This window comes from Ictidomys tridecemlineatus, chromosome 3, assembly GCF_052094955.1.
Source record: "Ictidomys tridecemlineatus isolate mIctTri1 chromosome 3, mIctTri1.hap1, whole genome shotgun sequence".
Taxonomy (NCBI): domain Eukaryota; kingdom Metazoa; phylum Chordata; class Mammalia; order Rodentia; family Sciuridae; genus Ictidomys; species Ictidomys tridecemlineatus.
This window is the reverse complement of record NC_135479.1, coordinates 95,926,107-95,942,878: the sequence shown is the minus strand read 5'-3', so window position 1 is coordinate 95,942,878 and position 16,772 is coordinate 95,926,107. Positions and strand designations below refer to the sequence as shown.

Here is a 16,772-nt window from a genome sequence, read left to right as displayed (position 1 = left end):
TGTCTGTATTTCAGGACAAGGCTTGCTGTACAAATGCCTGTATATAGCCACAAAAGAATATGTACTCAGGAAAGTTACATTTACTTGAATGTGTAACAAATATGCTGTTTTGGGGACTTTTAAAATACATTAAATATTAATACAGTTAAAAATAATTGTTCATTATCTTGGATCTCATACTATTAGTAAAAATAAAAGCGATTACACATTAGAATGCATATATTCTACCCATTGATTAAAGGAACAAAATGAACTTAGTTGATAATTTAAGAAGTTCCATCAAAACCACCTGAAACATTTGTAAAAAGAAAACACTATTATAATTTGATATATAAGGGTTTTCTCAAATGTATGTAATTAGAGACTATGTATAACTTTGTTATTCCACAATAATCCTTGGATTAAAATGTTCACATTTGGTGAATTTAAGAAATATGAAAATCATGCTTTTTAGAAATCGTTTTTAGGTATTTATGATTATAGGAACATTTGCTTTTGTTACTCCAGAAGCGTCTCAAAATCTCAACCTTTCCAAAATTATATGAATTTAGAAACAATTTCACATTGAGTTTTGGTCTACTGTCTGTAATAACATTAATTTTGATACTATCAGAGGGTAATAATTATAGAAATGTTATCCTTTACGAAACTCAGTTTTTAGGATTATTTAGCATAATAACCAGTAATGGACTCAGTTAAATGGATATGGTGTTTCAAGAGATCTCAAGTGAAGGTGTTAAATACCTATTCACAAACAGCTCCAAAATAACTTCTATTGGAAGTCTGATAAGGGATCCGGAGATCCTGCAGTTACTGCTTTGTCCTTTTAAGTAGATGACTTTTGAGTTTGAACTCATATTCCAAAACATAAATGAGAAGGCTCAGACACAACCGTTGTTTAATTGAAACCAATATATTTCCCATGATCACAGTTTATTGGTTCATTTTAAGTTAGAAATGGTAATGCTGACATCAGAGTGATGAGAAGTCTTCAGTATCTGAGCACAGTTTCCTACCAGCCTAAATGAAGTTTAATTTTTAAAAAAATCCAACGTTTTATAATCATGTATTAATATGTGCAATGAAGTTCTAATGACGTTATTTCACTGAACAGCAAACATTTTCTGGAGGCAGGATTTTTCAAAATGCAGCGTTGGAAAAAAATCATTGAGGGTGAAGCTCAGCTGACAGCCTGTGGACAGATATACAGACTCCAATAAAATTCGGAACCCCAAGGATTCCCCAGATCTTGAATTATTTAAAATAAATATTCAGTGTTGCAGATAAGTTTTAAAACCATCCCTCATGGCTGGCTAATTACACACAGTTATTTATGAGAAAAAAATGCATTGTGGTGGTGATTTTCACCATCTGATATCTGCAGAAAACTGTTAGCTTGATTATGTTGTAATAGTTGTGAATGAATTGGTTCTTACAGTGGCCCCAAAGCAAGGCTAACAGTTGATGTGCCTCATTAGCTTTGTTTACTTAAATAAAAATGATTGTCATACCAGGACAAGTAAGTAACATAGAATGAGTAGTAGAAAATGCTAGATTGCTTTAATTTCTATTGATTTTAAATTTTAAAATCTCCAAAATAAACTTCTTCCCGCATCAGGCAGATTTCTCCTATTTCTCCACCAACCAGTTACTTGAGTCTTAGAAACTAATTTGCACCCACCCTGTGAGTGCCTTCACCTTCAGGGCAGAAGAAACATCGACTTTTAATGTATTTTTGCAAATAAATCATTGCAATTTAATCACACACGACTCTATACAGGCACACTCCCATGATTTATTATTGTTGGGCGAGTTTCCCCCTCCCCCAGCAGGAGATGACCAATTTTAGTACATGTAGGCGTCTTAACATAACTTTCTACGAGGCTGATTCGTTTCCTGATTATCTGTGACGATAGAGGCAATCACTCAGGCGATTACATTCTCCAGTCCCACCTTTATTGCTTTTGGGAACAAGAAAATCCAATTATACACGCACGCAAAAGAAACACTAAACAAAAAATTGGCGTGGTGACAATCGACTTCCTCGGCGTTCTCACCTCTGGCAGCCTGCATCGATGCATTCGACAGATCAGCTGCCGCTGCCTGGCGAGGGAACCCGGAAGGCGCTGCGCTTGAACTGAGGCGAGTTCCGAGGCCGCCGGCGGCGCGGGGTCTGAGGAGGTTTCTGGGCGGACTCGGCACCGCAAGGGCGAGCCCCAAGTCCCGACCCAGGTGATGCGGGTGTCCCGGGCCCGGGGGCGACGCCCGAGGCCTGCTGGGGCTTGAGGCTGCGTGGGGCTGGCGCGGCCGGGGCGGGGAACGGAGGCCGGGACTTGGAGGAAGGCCGGGGCGGGGAGCCGAGGTCCGGGCGGGTGCAGAGGTGGGGCGGGGAGGTAGGGTTCGGGTGGCGGAGGTAGCGGGCAGAGGCCGTCCCGCCCCCCTCTCCCAGACCTCGGCCTCCGGCCCTCTAACCCCTGCCTCCTGTCCCGGCCACCGGCAGCCTCCTGCGGGACGTAGGGATACGCGCCCCCCAGGGCCTGCGGGTGTCCGCGGCTGTGGGCTGGGGCCACGTGACAGCCACGCTGCCCTTGAACTGCTGCTTTTGTGATGGCAGTGATGGTGTCCACAGTGCACGTTGACTGATCTTCATTCCGGTGACTCTAGGGTCACTTCTCGCTCACATGCTGCCTTTAAATATCGTTGTTTTGGCACCGGGGATTGAGCCCAGGGGTGCTTAACCCCTGAGCCTCATCGCCAGCCATTTTTTGTTTTATTTTGAGACAGGGTCTCGCCAAGTTGCCAAGGCTATCCTCGAACTTGTGACCTCCTGGCTCAACCTCCCGGGATGCAGGGGTGCCAGGTGTGCGCCTCACGCCTGGCTAGACTTTGTATTTTTAAACACAGACCGGAAACCTAAGGAAAAATTTGTTTTTAAATTTCCAGAATTAGCAGTAACCCAGTTGTGTTCCACTTAATCAGGTGGTAGGTAGTTAAATTCAATTGTCTAGTGCTGTCACAGGAAAGTATTCGAGTTGTCATTTTTGAGCTTAGATGTGAAGGCTCCAAGTGAAGGATTGGAGGAGATGTGACAGGTGTAACCTTGTGGGGAAATGAGGTATCCTTTGAGAGCTTCTCTAGTCTTAAAGTCTATAAATATTCACTCTCTTTGCAGGCAGAGGAGATTTCTTGCTAAGTGGTAGCACTTTATTTCCGTGTTTTGTTCAATAAGAGGGCTAAAATGTCTGAAACTGAAAGAGACAAAGGCACCTGGCACCTGTCTGTTAACTGGCCTCCACTAGTCCCAGAATACTCTGTGTGCGGGGCTGTTACAAATTGGAGAATTTCTACAGTGGGATCTTTGAGATGGATTTATAAGTATATTTTCTGCTTTCATTTTCAAACCATTGGAGGAATTCCTCTTTAAAATAAAAAAGGCACTAATCTAGGAATTTTTGCTTGCCATAGGAGGAGAGCTTGGGCAGCATTATCCCTTTTGAAGATTTTCTTCCTTAGGACCAAATTTTACCTCTGTTCTTCCATTGCTTTTTCCTGGTTCTGAACATGTTTGTGAACTTCTTTGTATGCTAGTTTCATCCCATCTTAACTTTTTTTTTTTTTTTAAAACCTCTTTGAGGTGGATTGATTTCCCACTGAGAGGACTGATCTTTTTCCTTTCTTTTTTTTTTTTCCTTATGGTATAGTCAGGATCAAAGATTATGCCTTGATATACTAATGAATGAGTGGTAGAGAAGGACTTATAAATTGCCATATCCTAGAAAATTTTAAATATTTTTTTTTAGTTGGAGATGGACACACAATATCTTTATTTATTTGTATTTGGTGCTGAGGATCGAACCTTATACATGCCAGGCAAGTGCACTACCGCTGAGCTACAGCCCAGCTCAGTCCTTGAAACTTTTGTTTGTCAAACTGATTGCCTATTTTCTGAAAAAAATAACTGCTTCTTGTTCACTTATTAGTAACAGAACCATCTTTGTGTATGCCTTTCAGTTCTTTCTGGTTTATTTATTTGTTTTTTGGTGGTACTGGGAATTGAACCCTGGCAAAAGGTGGGCAAGCCTTCTACAACTGAGCTACATTCCCAGTGCTTTACTTTTTAAAAAAATATTTTTGAGAGAGGGTCTTTTTAAGTTGTCCAGGCTGATCTTGGACTTGTGATCACATTGCCTCCACCTCTTAAATCTCTGGAATTTTGGGCCTGTGCCACCAGTTGGCTAGATGTCTTTTCTTGAATGACCGTGTCTTTCAATCTTTCACATTTTCAATCACAACTTTATAAGAAAATACATTTGTAAACTGTTGCTAAGATAATTTTGTAAGTTATTCTGTAGTCATCACTTGTTCTGACTTCACTTCTGTATTAGGAGGAGTTGGATGAAATTTGTTATCATGAGGCTAAAACTCGGAAGAACTAGAGAACAGAAAACCAAGAGTTGTAGGAGTTTGGTCCCTGTGTTTTTTCTCCACTTAAACTGAACATTGTCAGCTTGTGGAAAGCTGAAAATCTGTGATATATTTATCCTTGTCTTTACCATAAAGACCTGTTAATGTCTCTTCATTCATTGCATCTTATCAGTGGTATTACATATGAAGAGTTCTTCCTCACTAGGACTTTGTAATGTAAGTCAATCACCAGGACTTGAATGAGCAAGAGTATTCAGTTATATGCTAATTATATGGGAAGCTAGGAGTAAGTATGCATTTAGAGTATAAGTAGGAACTCAGTACCTGTCATTTATGAAGTCCATTTGGGATCCACCTCAGACTTGCTTTTAGTGTTCCCTTTCTTTTCTGAATAAGTGAAGTTAGCTGCCATTTCTGGCTTTATAAGCTGCTTTTTTTCTCTTACTGAGGTTCATTATACTGCAGTGTAATTTTCTGAGATATAAATGAGTCACTTGAATATTACTTGTAGTTTTGTGACAGTGGAATTTCATCCAATGTGTATTTTGTTCCACTAAGGAAGTATCTTCATATTTTCTGTTAACTTTTCTGGATTAAAGGTAGTTGCCCTGTCTCTGTTATGGATGAGCTACGTAGTTTATAATTAAAACAAATGAATCTAACTCACCTTCTCTTGATTTTTTTTTTTGGGGGGAGGGGTTATCAGCAAGATATTTATTTGGATGTTTTCTTTACTTTTTTTCTACTTCATGTCTATGCATGGACTTAATAAGTAGGATGTAATGAATAATGTGATGACTGTAGGTGACTTAGAACAGTTTTCTCAAACTCTTTAGTCTTAGGATCCTTTTATAGGCTCAAAAAATTGTTGAGAATTTCAGGAAGTTTCATTTATTTGGTAATATCTTTAATATGTATTTTGAGAGTAATTAAAACAATTTTTTTGAAATGTTTTTCAATTAAAATAATAAACCCAGGGCTGGGGATATAGCTCAGTTGGTTGAGTGCTTGCCTTGCATGCACAAGGCCCTGGGTTCAAACCCTAGCACCCCAAAATAAAAGTAAATAAGATAATAAACCTACTACATTGTAATATTTGATATGAAAAATAGCTATTTTTTAAAGCAAAACATAATAAGAAAAATATTTTCTATTTCTGCAAATCTCTAGTGTCTGTCTTCATAGAAGACAGCTGGATTATTGTATCTGCTTCTGCATTCAATCTATTGAAATCAGTTGCCTTTAAAAATTTTTTTCTCTTTAGTTGTTGATAGAACTCTATTTTACTTATTTTTATGCAGTGCTAAAAATTGAACCCAGGGTCTCACATGTGCTAGGCAAGTGCTCTACCACTGAGCTGTGACCCCAGGCCAGATAAGTTTCTTTTTCTTTCTTTTTTTTTTTTAAAAAAAAGAGTGAGAGAGGGGAGAGAGAGAGAGAGAGAGAATTTTTAACATTTATTGTTTAGTTCTCGGCGGACACAACATCTTTGTTGGTATGTGGTGCTGAGGATCGAACCCGGGCCGCACACACGCCAGGCGAGCGCGCTACCGCTTGAGCCACATCCTCAGCCCCCCAGATAAGTTTCTTTGACTGAAGTTTATGAAGAAAATCCAGCTTCACACAGATTTGTTGTTGGAAGAGATAAGTGTTTTCATAGCCTTTTCTGATAACTGCTTTTCTTGACACTACCACAAATCTTTACACAGGGTTGGTTATAATGTGGCATTTTAAACAGCATCAATGAACTTTTCTTGCTCTGGTATGTTAACATTATGGTTTTTGTCCTGCATGTGAATGAATCTTTCCTACCGATGCTTTTGCTACAGGGCCTGGACAGCTGGAAGATACTGGTTCACTGAGTTAGGTATATCTTTCAAATGTTGACACCCTTTATTGTATCATATTTGTTAACATCACTGTGAATCTTGTAAGAGAAATCTAACTTGGGAAGTCTTTATTCTCATAGAGGTAGATATAAGTTATCCAAAATTCATAGTTTTGCTTGAGAACTTGAATTTCATTCTTGGCAACAAATACTTTTCCTTGCAGTGAAAGGCTGTCTTCATTCATGTTTGAGAAAAAGTTTGCCAAACAATGAAGTCTGAATAATTTGTCAGTTGTTTAACAAAATAGTGTTGCATAATGAAAGCAGCTAGTTGGGCTTGCAATTCAGATATGTAAGTATCCCTTCTTGAGATAGTTGCTTACCAGTCATTCTTCCAGGTATGATAAAAATTAAGTGTATTTCCCATTTCATCACACAGAATGAAAAAGATGTATACTCAAGGATTCAATGTAATAAAATTAACAATTTGTTCTCTTTCACCTAGGACATTCTTAATTGAAATTGCCCTTCCTTTCCTTTCTTTTTTACTGTGATTGTGTGGCAGTGAATGGACTGACTACAGTCTGGTGTGATGCCTCTGCCCTGATTTTTACTAAGATGTCAGTGGTTTTGTTCACCTTCAGTGTAAAAGTTAACAGTGTTAAAATGAAAACAGCTTTGGACTCTTGGAGCCCTGAAAGGGTTGGTAGGAATCCAAGGGTCTTCAGGCCCCATTTTGAGAGTTGCTACTCCACTAGAACATAAGCCCCTTGAGGGCAAGGACTTGGGTATCTTGTTTACTGATGTGTTCCTTAAATCTGAGTCTGCCAACTTCCTGGCTGCTTTCCCTGTCTTCAGTGTTAGATCACTTGCATTCTCAATCTGCATTGTCTTTGTTTAGTTTACCCTCTCCTTTTGGTGGAATATACTGTTGAGTAATTTCCTGAAGAGAGGTGAGTGTAAGGTGTAATTTTGAGACTTTGTATGTCAAAAAATGCCTTTATTCTAAACTCATACTGAACCAATGATTTGACTAGATAAAGATTCTAGGTTAAAACTTATTTTCTTTCATTGTTTTGTTGAGTTTTCATTGTGGCTGTTAAAAGCCCAATGCTTTTTATTATATCTGCCCCTCCCTCAACCCCCACTCTTTTTCTGTTTGGAAATTTCTGGTATGTTCTCTGTTTCCTGGTGTCTGAATTTTCTTTTTCTTTATGTGGTGTTGGAGAGTGAACCCAGGGCCTCATGCATACTAAACAAGCCCTCTACCACTGAGCCACATACATCCTGGTATATGAATTTTTTATAAGACATGCCTTGTGTATGTCTTTTTGAAAAATTCATTGTTTCAGGGACTTAGGGCAGTGCATATCTTTCAGTTCTGGAAATTCTATGGATTTAGTTTTTGGATAATCTCTTTTCCCTGTTATTTTTTATGGACTGAATATCAGTTAGATATTGGACCTCACAGATTGACCCCCCTTTGTTTATCATTTAAGTCAAGTGTTCTGTGAATGGTCTGCCTTCTGCCTATTCTTGTTCACAGGGTCATCTTATATGTTTCTGAGGATATTGATTGTAATTTTTGTTCTTGAAGTTTTTTTTTTTTTCCTCAGTTTAGTCTTCTGTTTTCATTTTTCTTCTTCTTCTTCCTTTTTTTTTTGGTACTGGGGATTAAACCTATTGTTGCTTAACCACTGAGCCACATCCCAAACCCTTTTTATTTTTTATTTTGAGACAGGGTCTTGCTAAATTGCTGAGGCTGGCTTTGAACATGGAATCCTCCTGCCTTAGCCTCCAGAACCACTAACCACTGCGATTATAGGTTTATCCTATAATCTAGTTTTTGCTCAGCTTGTTTTTTTGTCTTTTATTGTCTTTTATTTATTTTTTATTTTTGGTGTTGGGGATTGAACCCTGGGGATTGAACAAACTACCTATACTTTCTACCATCAAGCTATACTGCCAGCCTTTGTCTTTTATAATTATGGTTTTCCTTACTTGTACGGTTATTTTTTGTTGTATATTCACTACAAAGTTATAGAAAAAGAGTTTACAGAAAAATCTTAAGGTTTGGACTTTGTATCTGTGGGCTGTGTTATAGAGTTATTGAATTAGGGCTTGGTATTTTCTTCTGGGGTATTTTCTTCCTTATGCACTTACCTATCTTGAGTTAGGGATTGCTGAGTTTTTGCAAAAAAGAATGCTCTAGTTTTGCTCCCAGGATGCCCTAGCTTCAGGGTTCGCATCCAGGCTATAGAGGGCTGTGGCTTTTCCCATCAGGTGCAGGCTATCCTGAGTATAACTTTTTTAGTTTGGCATCATTCTGACCTTTTTACTGAGCCCTTGGACCTGTTGCTACATTGGCCTCCTTCAAAAAACAAAGAAACAAAAACCAAATAAACAAAACTGTCCTCAACTGCTGGAGTTTGGGGGAAGAGCAGTCACCTGGCTGGGTAGAAAAGGGAGGAAATCTAGGGAGCTATTTCTTTTACAGAAGTTGAGTCAGTTCCCGTTTTTAGCTTAATGACTCATTGTGCCTGCTGGGGTATATGGTGTCTCAAATTCCCATTCTTTCTAAGTCTGGTTTTTGTGAATTGGCTTTTTTCTTGTTGGAATTCTCTACAGTTGCTTGGTATTCAGCTTTCTTAACTCTCAATCCTCCATCTGTTTTTCATTAGCTAAAAATTTGTTGACACATCTTGTCTACTGTTCCTGTTGTTTTCTCTTCTAGTCTCTTTATCCTTGTGAATTTGTACTTTTTAATTTCTTTAATCTTATTAATCTTATTTAGTTATTTTTAAAACAAGATTGTAAGAGGGTAATGCAAAGTTACTTTAATTTAAACGGTTATTCATGGGTAAAGAAAGTTCTTGAGTTCCTAAAGGTGAAAACACAAAAAAAGAAAGGTAAAGCCAAGAAATAAGAAAACTTAGATTACTATAACCTCTCAGTGGTGGTAATAATAATGACTGATATTTGAAAATATGTACATACATACATGGGTATGTAGATATCATATGTGTAATGTATATATGGATATATATTATGTATAAATGGATATGTACACATGTTTAAATATATGTAGATATATGCTAGCTGGGTATGGTGGCTCATGCCTGTAATACCAGGGACTTAGAGGCTGAGGCAGGAGGATTGCATGTTCTAGACCAGCCTTAGCAATTTAGTGAGATTCTCAACAACTTAGTGAGACCTTGTCTCAAAAAAGAAAAGAAGAAAAAAAAAAAAAGGACTGGAGGTGTGGAGATGTAGCTCAGTGATAAGGTGTCCCTGGGTTTAATCCTTAGTAAAAAAGAAAAAAGTAGGTATATACTTTATGAATGTCTGTACATATTTATGAATGTATGTACCTATTTACATTCTACATATGTCTGATTTCATAATCATGTCATTTTAGAGCTGGAAAGGATTACAGTGATCTCTTACTGAAATCAGTTTCATGTTTCAGTGAGGAAACGGTCTTATTAGTGACTAAAAATTTTAAAATCAAGTTTTCTCAATGTTTTGTTAAATTGTAAACAGTAAGACCTCAGCTAACTTGAGGTTCAGAGCTACATATAAAATTCTTAATTGTGGCTCAAGGTAAATAGCTTTAAGTTTTGAATTAGTCCTAACAAGTATTTCTTTTGGTATTGCATTAGGATCATGGAGGGCTGGCTCCTCTGTGATCTTGAGAACAAGTAGTAATTTAATACTTTGTTGTTTGAAGTAATGACATTTAACTTATTTTGAATACATATTGAAGGAAGATGTGGGCTTTTGTTTATCTGATCTAAACCATTACATATATGGATCCTGCTTTTTTTTTTTTTTTTTTTTTTTAAAACCAGGGGTGCTTAATGACTGAAACACATTCTCAGCCCTTTTTGTTTTTGGGACAGGGTCTCTCTTAAGTCGCAGGGGATGGCTTTGAACTTGCCATTCTCCTTGTGGGATTATAGGCATGCACCACTGCTCCTGGCTGGATCCTGCTAGAGATTTAAATTAAGACAGGTAAACTACTCATTAGCTGAGTTAATTACTAAATACAAAATTTTAGGTTCTAATTTTGTTTTTTCTCTATATACTAAATATACAAACATTAACTGTATAGAAATAGATTTCAAAAAAGAAAAACATGAAACATTATATTTCATCACTTAAATATTACCAATTTTTATTCTTATTCATATGTACACTTTCTTATAGTCCACACAGATGAAATAATGCAAATCTTCATGAATATATCATTCTCTAAAATATCTTCCAAATATATTTCCAAAGTACAATTCGGCTGGCTATCAAACAGCCACTAACATTTTAAAGGCTTTTTATAAATTGTTTAATAACTTCCTGAAGGATTTATAACACCGCTCTATCTGTATACTAGCAATATGTGAAGAGTTGATTGACTTCACAATAATTTCTCCAGCTTTGGCACATCAGTTAAAATTTCCTCAGATTTCACAAGTGAGTTGATTACAGTGCATTATTGAAGACTGATGAGGTCATTTAAAAATCTAGAATTCTCAGAAAAAAATGTGACTGTAAGGTACCCAAGTATCTTCAGGGAAGGCAAAAAGTAGGGAGTAGGTGGTCAGTTACCAAACAATGTCATATTTAATGATAAATGCAACTTACAATATCATAAAATTGATATAATGAACTGTTTTCAGGATTGACTCTTGAGAGACATTAGAAAAAAATGAGGAAAATTTATTTATTTATTTGATATGGGGGTTTGAACTAGGGGTGTTTTACCTCTGATCTACATATCCAGATCTATTTATTTATTTATTTTAAAGACAATTTTTTAAAAAAATATGTAGTTTTTAGTTACAGGTGGACACAATGTCTTTATTTTACTTTATGTGGTGCTGAAGATGGAACCGCAGTGCCTCATGCATGCTAGGCGCACCCTCTACCTCTGAGTCTCAACCCCAGCTCACTATTTTTTATTTGGAGATACAGTCTTGTTAAGTTGCTGAGGCTGGCCTCGAACTTGTGGTACTCCTGCCTCAGCCTCCCCAGTTGTTGAGATTGCAGGCATGTACCACCATGCCCATCTAGTGGTGTTATGGTTTGGATATGAGGTATCCCCCAAGAGCTCACCTGGGAGACAATGCAAGAAGGTTCAGAGAACTGAGTGGATTACAAGAGCTTTTGCCCGAACAGTGAATTAATCACCTGATGGGATTAATTGAGCAGTAACTGAAGGCAGGTGGGGTGTGGATAGAGCATGTGGGACATTACATGTATGGCTTTGGGTTATATATTTGTATCTGGCAAGTGACAATCTCTCTGCTTCTTGATTATCATGTGAACTGCTTCTCTCTGCCAAATTCTTCCGCCTGTGATGGAGCTGGCTGTATATTAACTGAGACCTCTAAAACTGTGAGCCCTTAAATAAACTTTTCCTCTTCTACAATTGTTCTGGTTGGGTTTTTAAGTCACAGCAGCAAAAAAGCTGATAAGTAGCAGATTTGAATTGTTCGAAAATTATAAACGGAGTTCATTGATGTCCTAGAAGATTATATTAGACATTTTTCTTGTGTCTTGTTAAGAAGCCATGCACATTTAAAATTTTTTCTCAAATATGTCTTTAAAATTTTTTACAAAGTAGGTAGAGTAAGGTGATGCACATCTGTAATCCTAGCATCTTGTGAGACTGAGGTCTGAGGCCTGCATATTTAAGGCCAGCCTAAGAAACTTAGCAAATCCCCATCTCAAAATTAAAAAAAAAGGACTGGGGATGTGGCTAAATACCCCTGGATTTAATCCCAGGTACCAATTTTTTTTTTTTTAATAAAGTATTCATGGCACAAGCCTGTAGTCCCAGCTGCACAAGAGGCTGAGGTAGAAGGATTGCTTGAGCCCAGGAGTTCAAGAACCAGCCTGGGCAACATAGTGAGAACATGTTTAAAAATTTTGTTTTATTTTTAAAGAGTTGTATAAAAACTTGTATGTTGAATTTTGCTTATTGTGTGCCTATGTTAGAAATAATTTTCTTTAAATTTAAGCTTATAGAAATGGGACGCCGGTCTTCAGATACTGAAGAGGAGAGCAGAAGCAAGAGAAAAAAGAAACACCGTAGACGTTCATCTTCAAGCAGTTCGTCAGACAGTAGAACTTATAGCAGAAAGAAAGGAGGAAGGAAATCAAGATCAAAGTCAAGATCATGGTCGAGAGACCTTCAGCCACGTTCACATTCTTATGATAGAAGGTGATTTTCATCATTTTTATTTATACAGTAATGAGGGCAACATTTTTTTTTTGTACTGGGGATTGATCCCAAGGGTGCTGCTCTACCACTGATTATATCCCTAATCCTTTCATTTATTTATTTATTTATTTATTTTTTGAGACAGGGTCTTGCTGAGTTGCTCAGGCTGGCCTTGAACTTGTTATCTTCCTGCCTCAGCATCCTGAATTGCTGAGATTACAGGCAGTGCCACTGTGTCTGGCGAGGTTGACATTCCTTAATGTTCATGTTTGTTTGTTTTTAATTTTGTTGGATAAAATATTTTTCTTTTAATATTTGCATATTTATGAGGGTGAAATCATAACTCAAAAGGTTTTTTAAAATCAGCTCTAATAGTGTCTCTGGCTTTACTACTCTTCCTATATTCTTTTTTAAAAAAAAAATATTTATTTTTTAGTTTTAGGTGGACACAGTGTCTTTATTTTACATTTATGTGGTACTAAGGATTGAACCCAGTGCCTTATATGCTAGGCGAGCACTGTACCACTGTGCCACGACCCAGCCCTCTTCCTAAATTCTTTATGGGCAAGTAGATATAGTCCATGTACCTTGTTATCTGATATTTGGAAAGGTAGTTTGCTACTTACAACTCATAATGCCTTAGTTAGTAGCTTATCAGATTCTTCCATTTTGAACCAGTCATCTGACTGTACACGAGAAGTACCTTTTAATTTATTTGCTTTAGGGACAGAGGGAGACAGTAAAGATGAGATGACCCTTTATAATCTAGATTTCTCTCTAATTCCTATAACAAATACTTTTTATAGGGATGATATTTGACTTTATTTCAGACGCAGACATCGGTCAAGCAGTAGCTCTTCTTACGGCTCTAGAAGAAAACGAAGTAGAAGTCGTTCAAGGGGTCGAGGGAAGTCTTACAGAATCCAGAGATCTAGATCAAAAAGCAGAACAAGAAGGTATATTTTATTGGTTTATTGCTGTTCCCAAATCAATGACTTTAAGCAACTCTCATTTATTTTCATTATTTTTACAATTTTGACTGACCTCAGCTGGCAGTTCTTCTGCTTGTCTCACCTGGAGCCGATCATGCAGTTGTCATTATCTGATGACAAAGACAGCATCTGATGGCTTGATTGGAACTGGGTGGTTTGGTGTAACTCTACTGTATACCTGGCATTTGGTTCTGGCTCTTGGTCGGGATGCGTGTAGCTTCTCATTCTCTAATAGGCTATTTGGGCTTTTTTCCTGTTATAGTGGGTGCATTCAAGAGTGTAATAGCTGAATCCATAGAATCTAGTTAGGTCTAACCTCAGAAATGATATGATATTTTATGGCCTGAATATTTGTGTCCTCCAGAAATCATTTATTGACGTTCCACCTTCTATTGTGACTGTATTTGGAGATATAGCTTTTGTGAAGGTCAAGTTATTTGAGGTTGTAATGTTGGGACCTTAATCTGATAGGGCTGGTGGCCTTGTAAGAAGAGGAAGAGAGATTATTCTCTATGTCCTCAGAGGAGGCTATGTAAGGATATGGAGAAAAGGCTGCTGTTCACAAGACAGAAGAGAGCCCTGGCATCTGGATCTTGGAATTCTGTCCTGTAAAACTAAGAAAATAAATTTCTTTTGTTTAAGATACCCAATCTATGGCATTTTGTTACTGCAACCTGGACAGACTAATGCATGAGGTATCTCTCCTCCTGTATTTGGTAGCCTTGCCCACTCAGTGGTGAAACAGAGAAAAAAGTACTTGAAGAGTTTGTACATTGCCATCAGTGGTAGAAAATACTCCATAATTGGGTAGGAACTGTGGTATTGAGTGCCTTGGTCAAAGTAGGTGTTTAGAAGTCATTGAAGACTTTTGAACAGGAGAATGTTGGGATAAAAAAAGGATAAAGCAGTATTTTAAAAGGATTAGTATCTAGGACTGGGGAGGTAGTTCAGTGGTAGAGTGCTTGCTTAGTATGCCGCCCTGGGCTCAATCTCCAATACAGTAAAAAAAAAAAAAAAGATGGTTTTCTTTTCTTGGCTTAGTGCTGTGTACTGTTAGGCTCTAATCTGAATGTATATTAGCAGCCCAATTTTGTTATCTAGGCATAAAATATTATAATTCTATGAATCTGAAGTTGGATAATAGCAGTAAAGTCCAGATATTTAACTTTACTGACCTTTTATTATTTGGCCTTAATCTTCCCATTTTTTCTAAACATTCTGTGTATAAACCACTTTGTTTTATGTAGCTTTGTTCTCCAGAGTTGCAAGCTTTGTTGATTTGAGCATGCTTCCCCCCCCTGCCAAAAATGCCATCATCTTTTCTTTGAGAATTCTTTTTACTCTATAATGTTAATTCTATTTAACCTTTACTTCTCTTTTTTTTGAATTCTTTTTTTGATTTTTACTTTTTTTCCCCAAGTCAAATTTAACTCACCCTTTTCACATATGTTTCACATATATTTTTTGATTTGAAACAATGAGTATTATGTTTTTGTTATTCTCATTTTAGAAACTCTTGTAGAGGACTCTCTCTTCTAGGGGACTCTTTTGTAGGAGATTCTCTTGGTTAATCCCTTGCTCAGTAAAAATGCATTGACTGAACAATTAATTGAGGATTTTAAAGTTAGGTAGGGAACTGTTTTTTTTTTCCATTAGGAAAGTTTTATTTTATTGATATTTTATTGATATGTAGAAGCAAGGATTTATTCTGGAGGCACTTATTTGTCTAAATGAGAGACTGATTACCAGAAAGCAGTTTCAGTCAAAATTTCCTATAAGTGAGAACAGAAATAACATTGTTCTTTTTATGTTTATTATTATTTTTTTAATGTATAGAGTACTTTCAGGTATGGTGCATCAGTAGAATCCAAAAAGCTACTTAATTCCCAGTGTGAGGGTGAGGGTTTTCCCACAGGGAGAGGATCATGACCTCTGGGAGTGCAGGGGCTGACCTCATTGCTATTTCAGCCTGAAGCTGTATATTGGTTGTTTTCTCAGTAGTCAGTGGAAATCTTAGCTCTCTCTCTTTGTGGCACAGTGGGCTCACCTGGAAGCTTCCCTGCCCAGGCACCTACCTGCAGTACCTCTGGGGATTGGGAAGTATAGTCACTTTCTTTTCCTTGACAGTGTAAGGAAGACATTGAGGGGATAGGTGGTGAAGTTGAGCCCATAGTAGATAATCCTGCACACCTGCTATTGAGTTTGTAACTGTTGGGCTGTCTTCATTCTGTGTATGAAGAAAGTTGATTCAAAATCACTGGTTCCCACCTTCCTGCATTGATATTGTGGTTCATATTTAACTATAATAACTAAATAATCTAGACACACTGAAGAGTCTTATATTTTGAGAAATTACATTATTCATGCCCTATTACATTATTTTTGGAAAATTATTTAGATATTTGTTTGTTTGTTTTGTGGTGCTGGAGATTGAACCCAGGGCCTTGTGCATGCAAGGCAAGTATTCTACTAACTGAGCTATGTCCCTAGCCCCAAAATTTATTTTTCAAAGTGCTTAAACTAAGTGAGTTTCTGGGTTAACCTTAGTTTAACAAGAAAGTTAAACAACTCATTCCTTGAACAGTTTAATCAATGCTTTAATTTAGATATAGAAAATGAAAGTAGTGAATTTTTAAAGAAAGCATAATATATGATTTTAAATCTGAAGGTGTGTTATCGATCTCTGCTTTTAATAGCAGACAGTGATTTCAGATGAACAAGTCAAATACTTCCAGAAAACTTCAGTGTTAAGTGTATACAAAATAATTTAAAGATGAAATGTGCCTAGGGAATGGCAGGAATTGGGAAGTTGAAAGTTTGAAGTTTCTGTGGGTGAGTTATGGAGTTATTGGACAATTGTGCTTTTTAAGATAACTTTTTATGTTCTTGAAGTATTCAAATTGTGACCTGTAACTTCTTTCTTCAATAATGAGAAGGCCTTCCCTACTCCACAGTATATTTACTTGCATAATTATAGAATATAGACAACAGTTTTAGAATTGCTAATATATATCACTATGAAAAACAAACTTACAAATTAGACTCCCCCCTGTCCCCCCTTCCCCCCTTCCCCATGCCAGGGTTGGAGCCCAGGAACCAGCAACCATTCTACCACTGAACTGCACCCCTGACCTTTAAATAGTTTTTATAGCTTTTTTAATCTGTACCCTAAGGATATACAATTCTGTACCTGGTCCTCACCTGTTTTTTCAATGTGGTTAGTTTCTTCATTTAGAAAGAGTTAAGTTCATTGTTTCTGTTTATATTTTCTGTTTATATTTCATTTTTTATGCTGCTAAACTTT

The 16,772-nt window shown here is 37.2% G+C and overlaps 1 protein-coding gene across 3 annotated transcripts in view; it reads left to right on the top strand.

The window, feature by feature from the left end:
- The first annotated feature begins 2,026 nt into the window (after positions 1 to 2,026).
- Positions 2,027 to 16,772, top strand: part of Rsrc1 (arginine and serine rich coiled-coil 1) — a 368,715-nt gene continuing 353,969 nt past the window's right edge. The window contains exons 1-3 of one of the 3 annotated variants that reach the window (XM_078043500.1): positions 2,027 to 2,142; positions 12,274 to 12,476; positions 13,307 to 13,432. In XM_078043500.1, the coding sequence (XP_077899626.1) occupies positions 12,283 to 12,476; positions 13,307 to 13,432 (320 nt within the window). In that variant the 5' untranslated portion in view covers positions 2,027 to 2,142; positions 12,274 to 12,282. Of the gene's footprint in view, positions 2,233 to 12,273; positions 12,477 to 13,306; positions 13,433 to 16,772 lie in introns of all 3 variants that reach the window. The other 2 variants (XM_078043497.1, XM_078043498.1) reach the window with 2 other exon arrangements.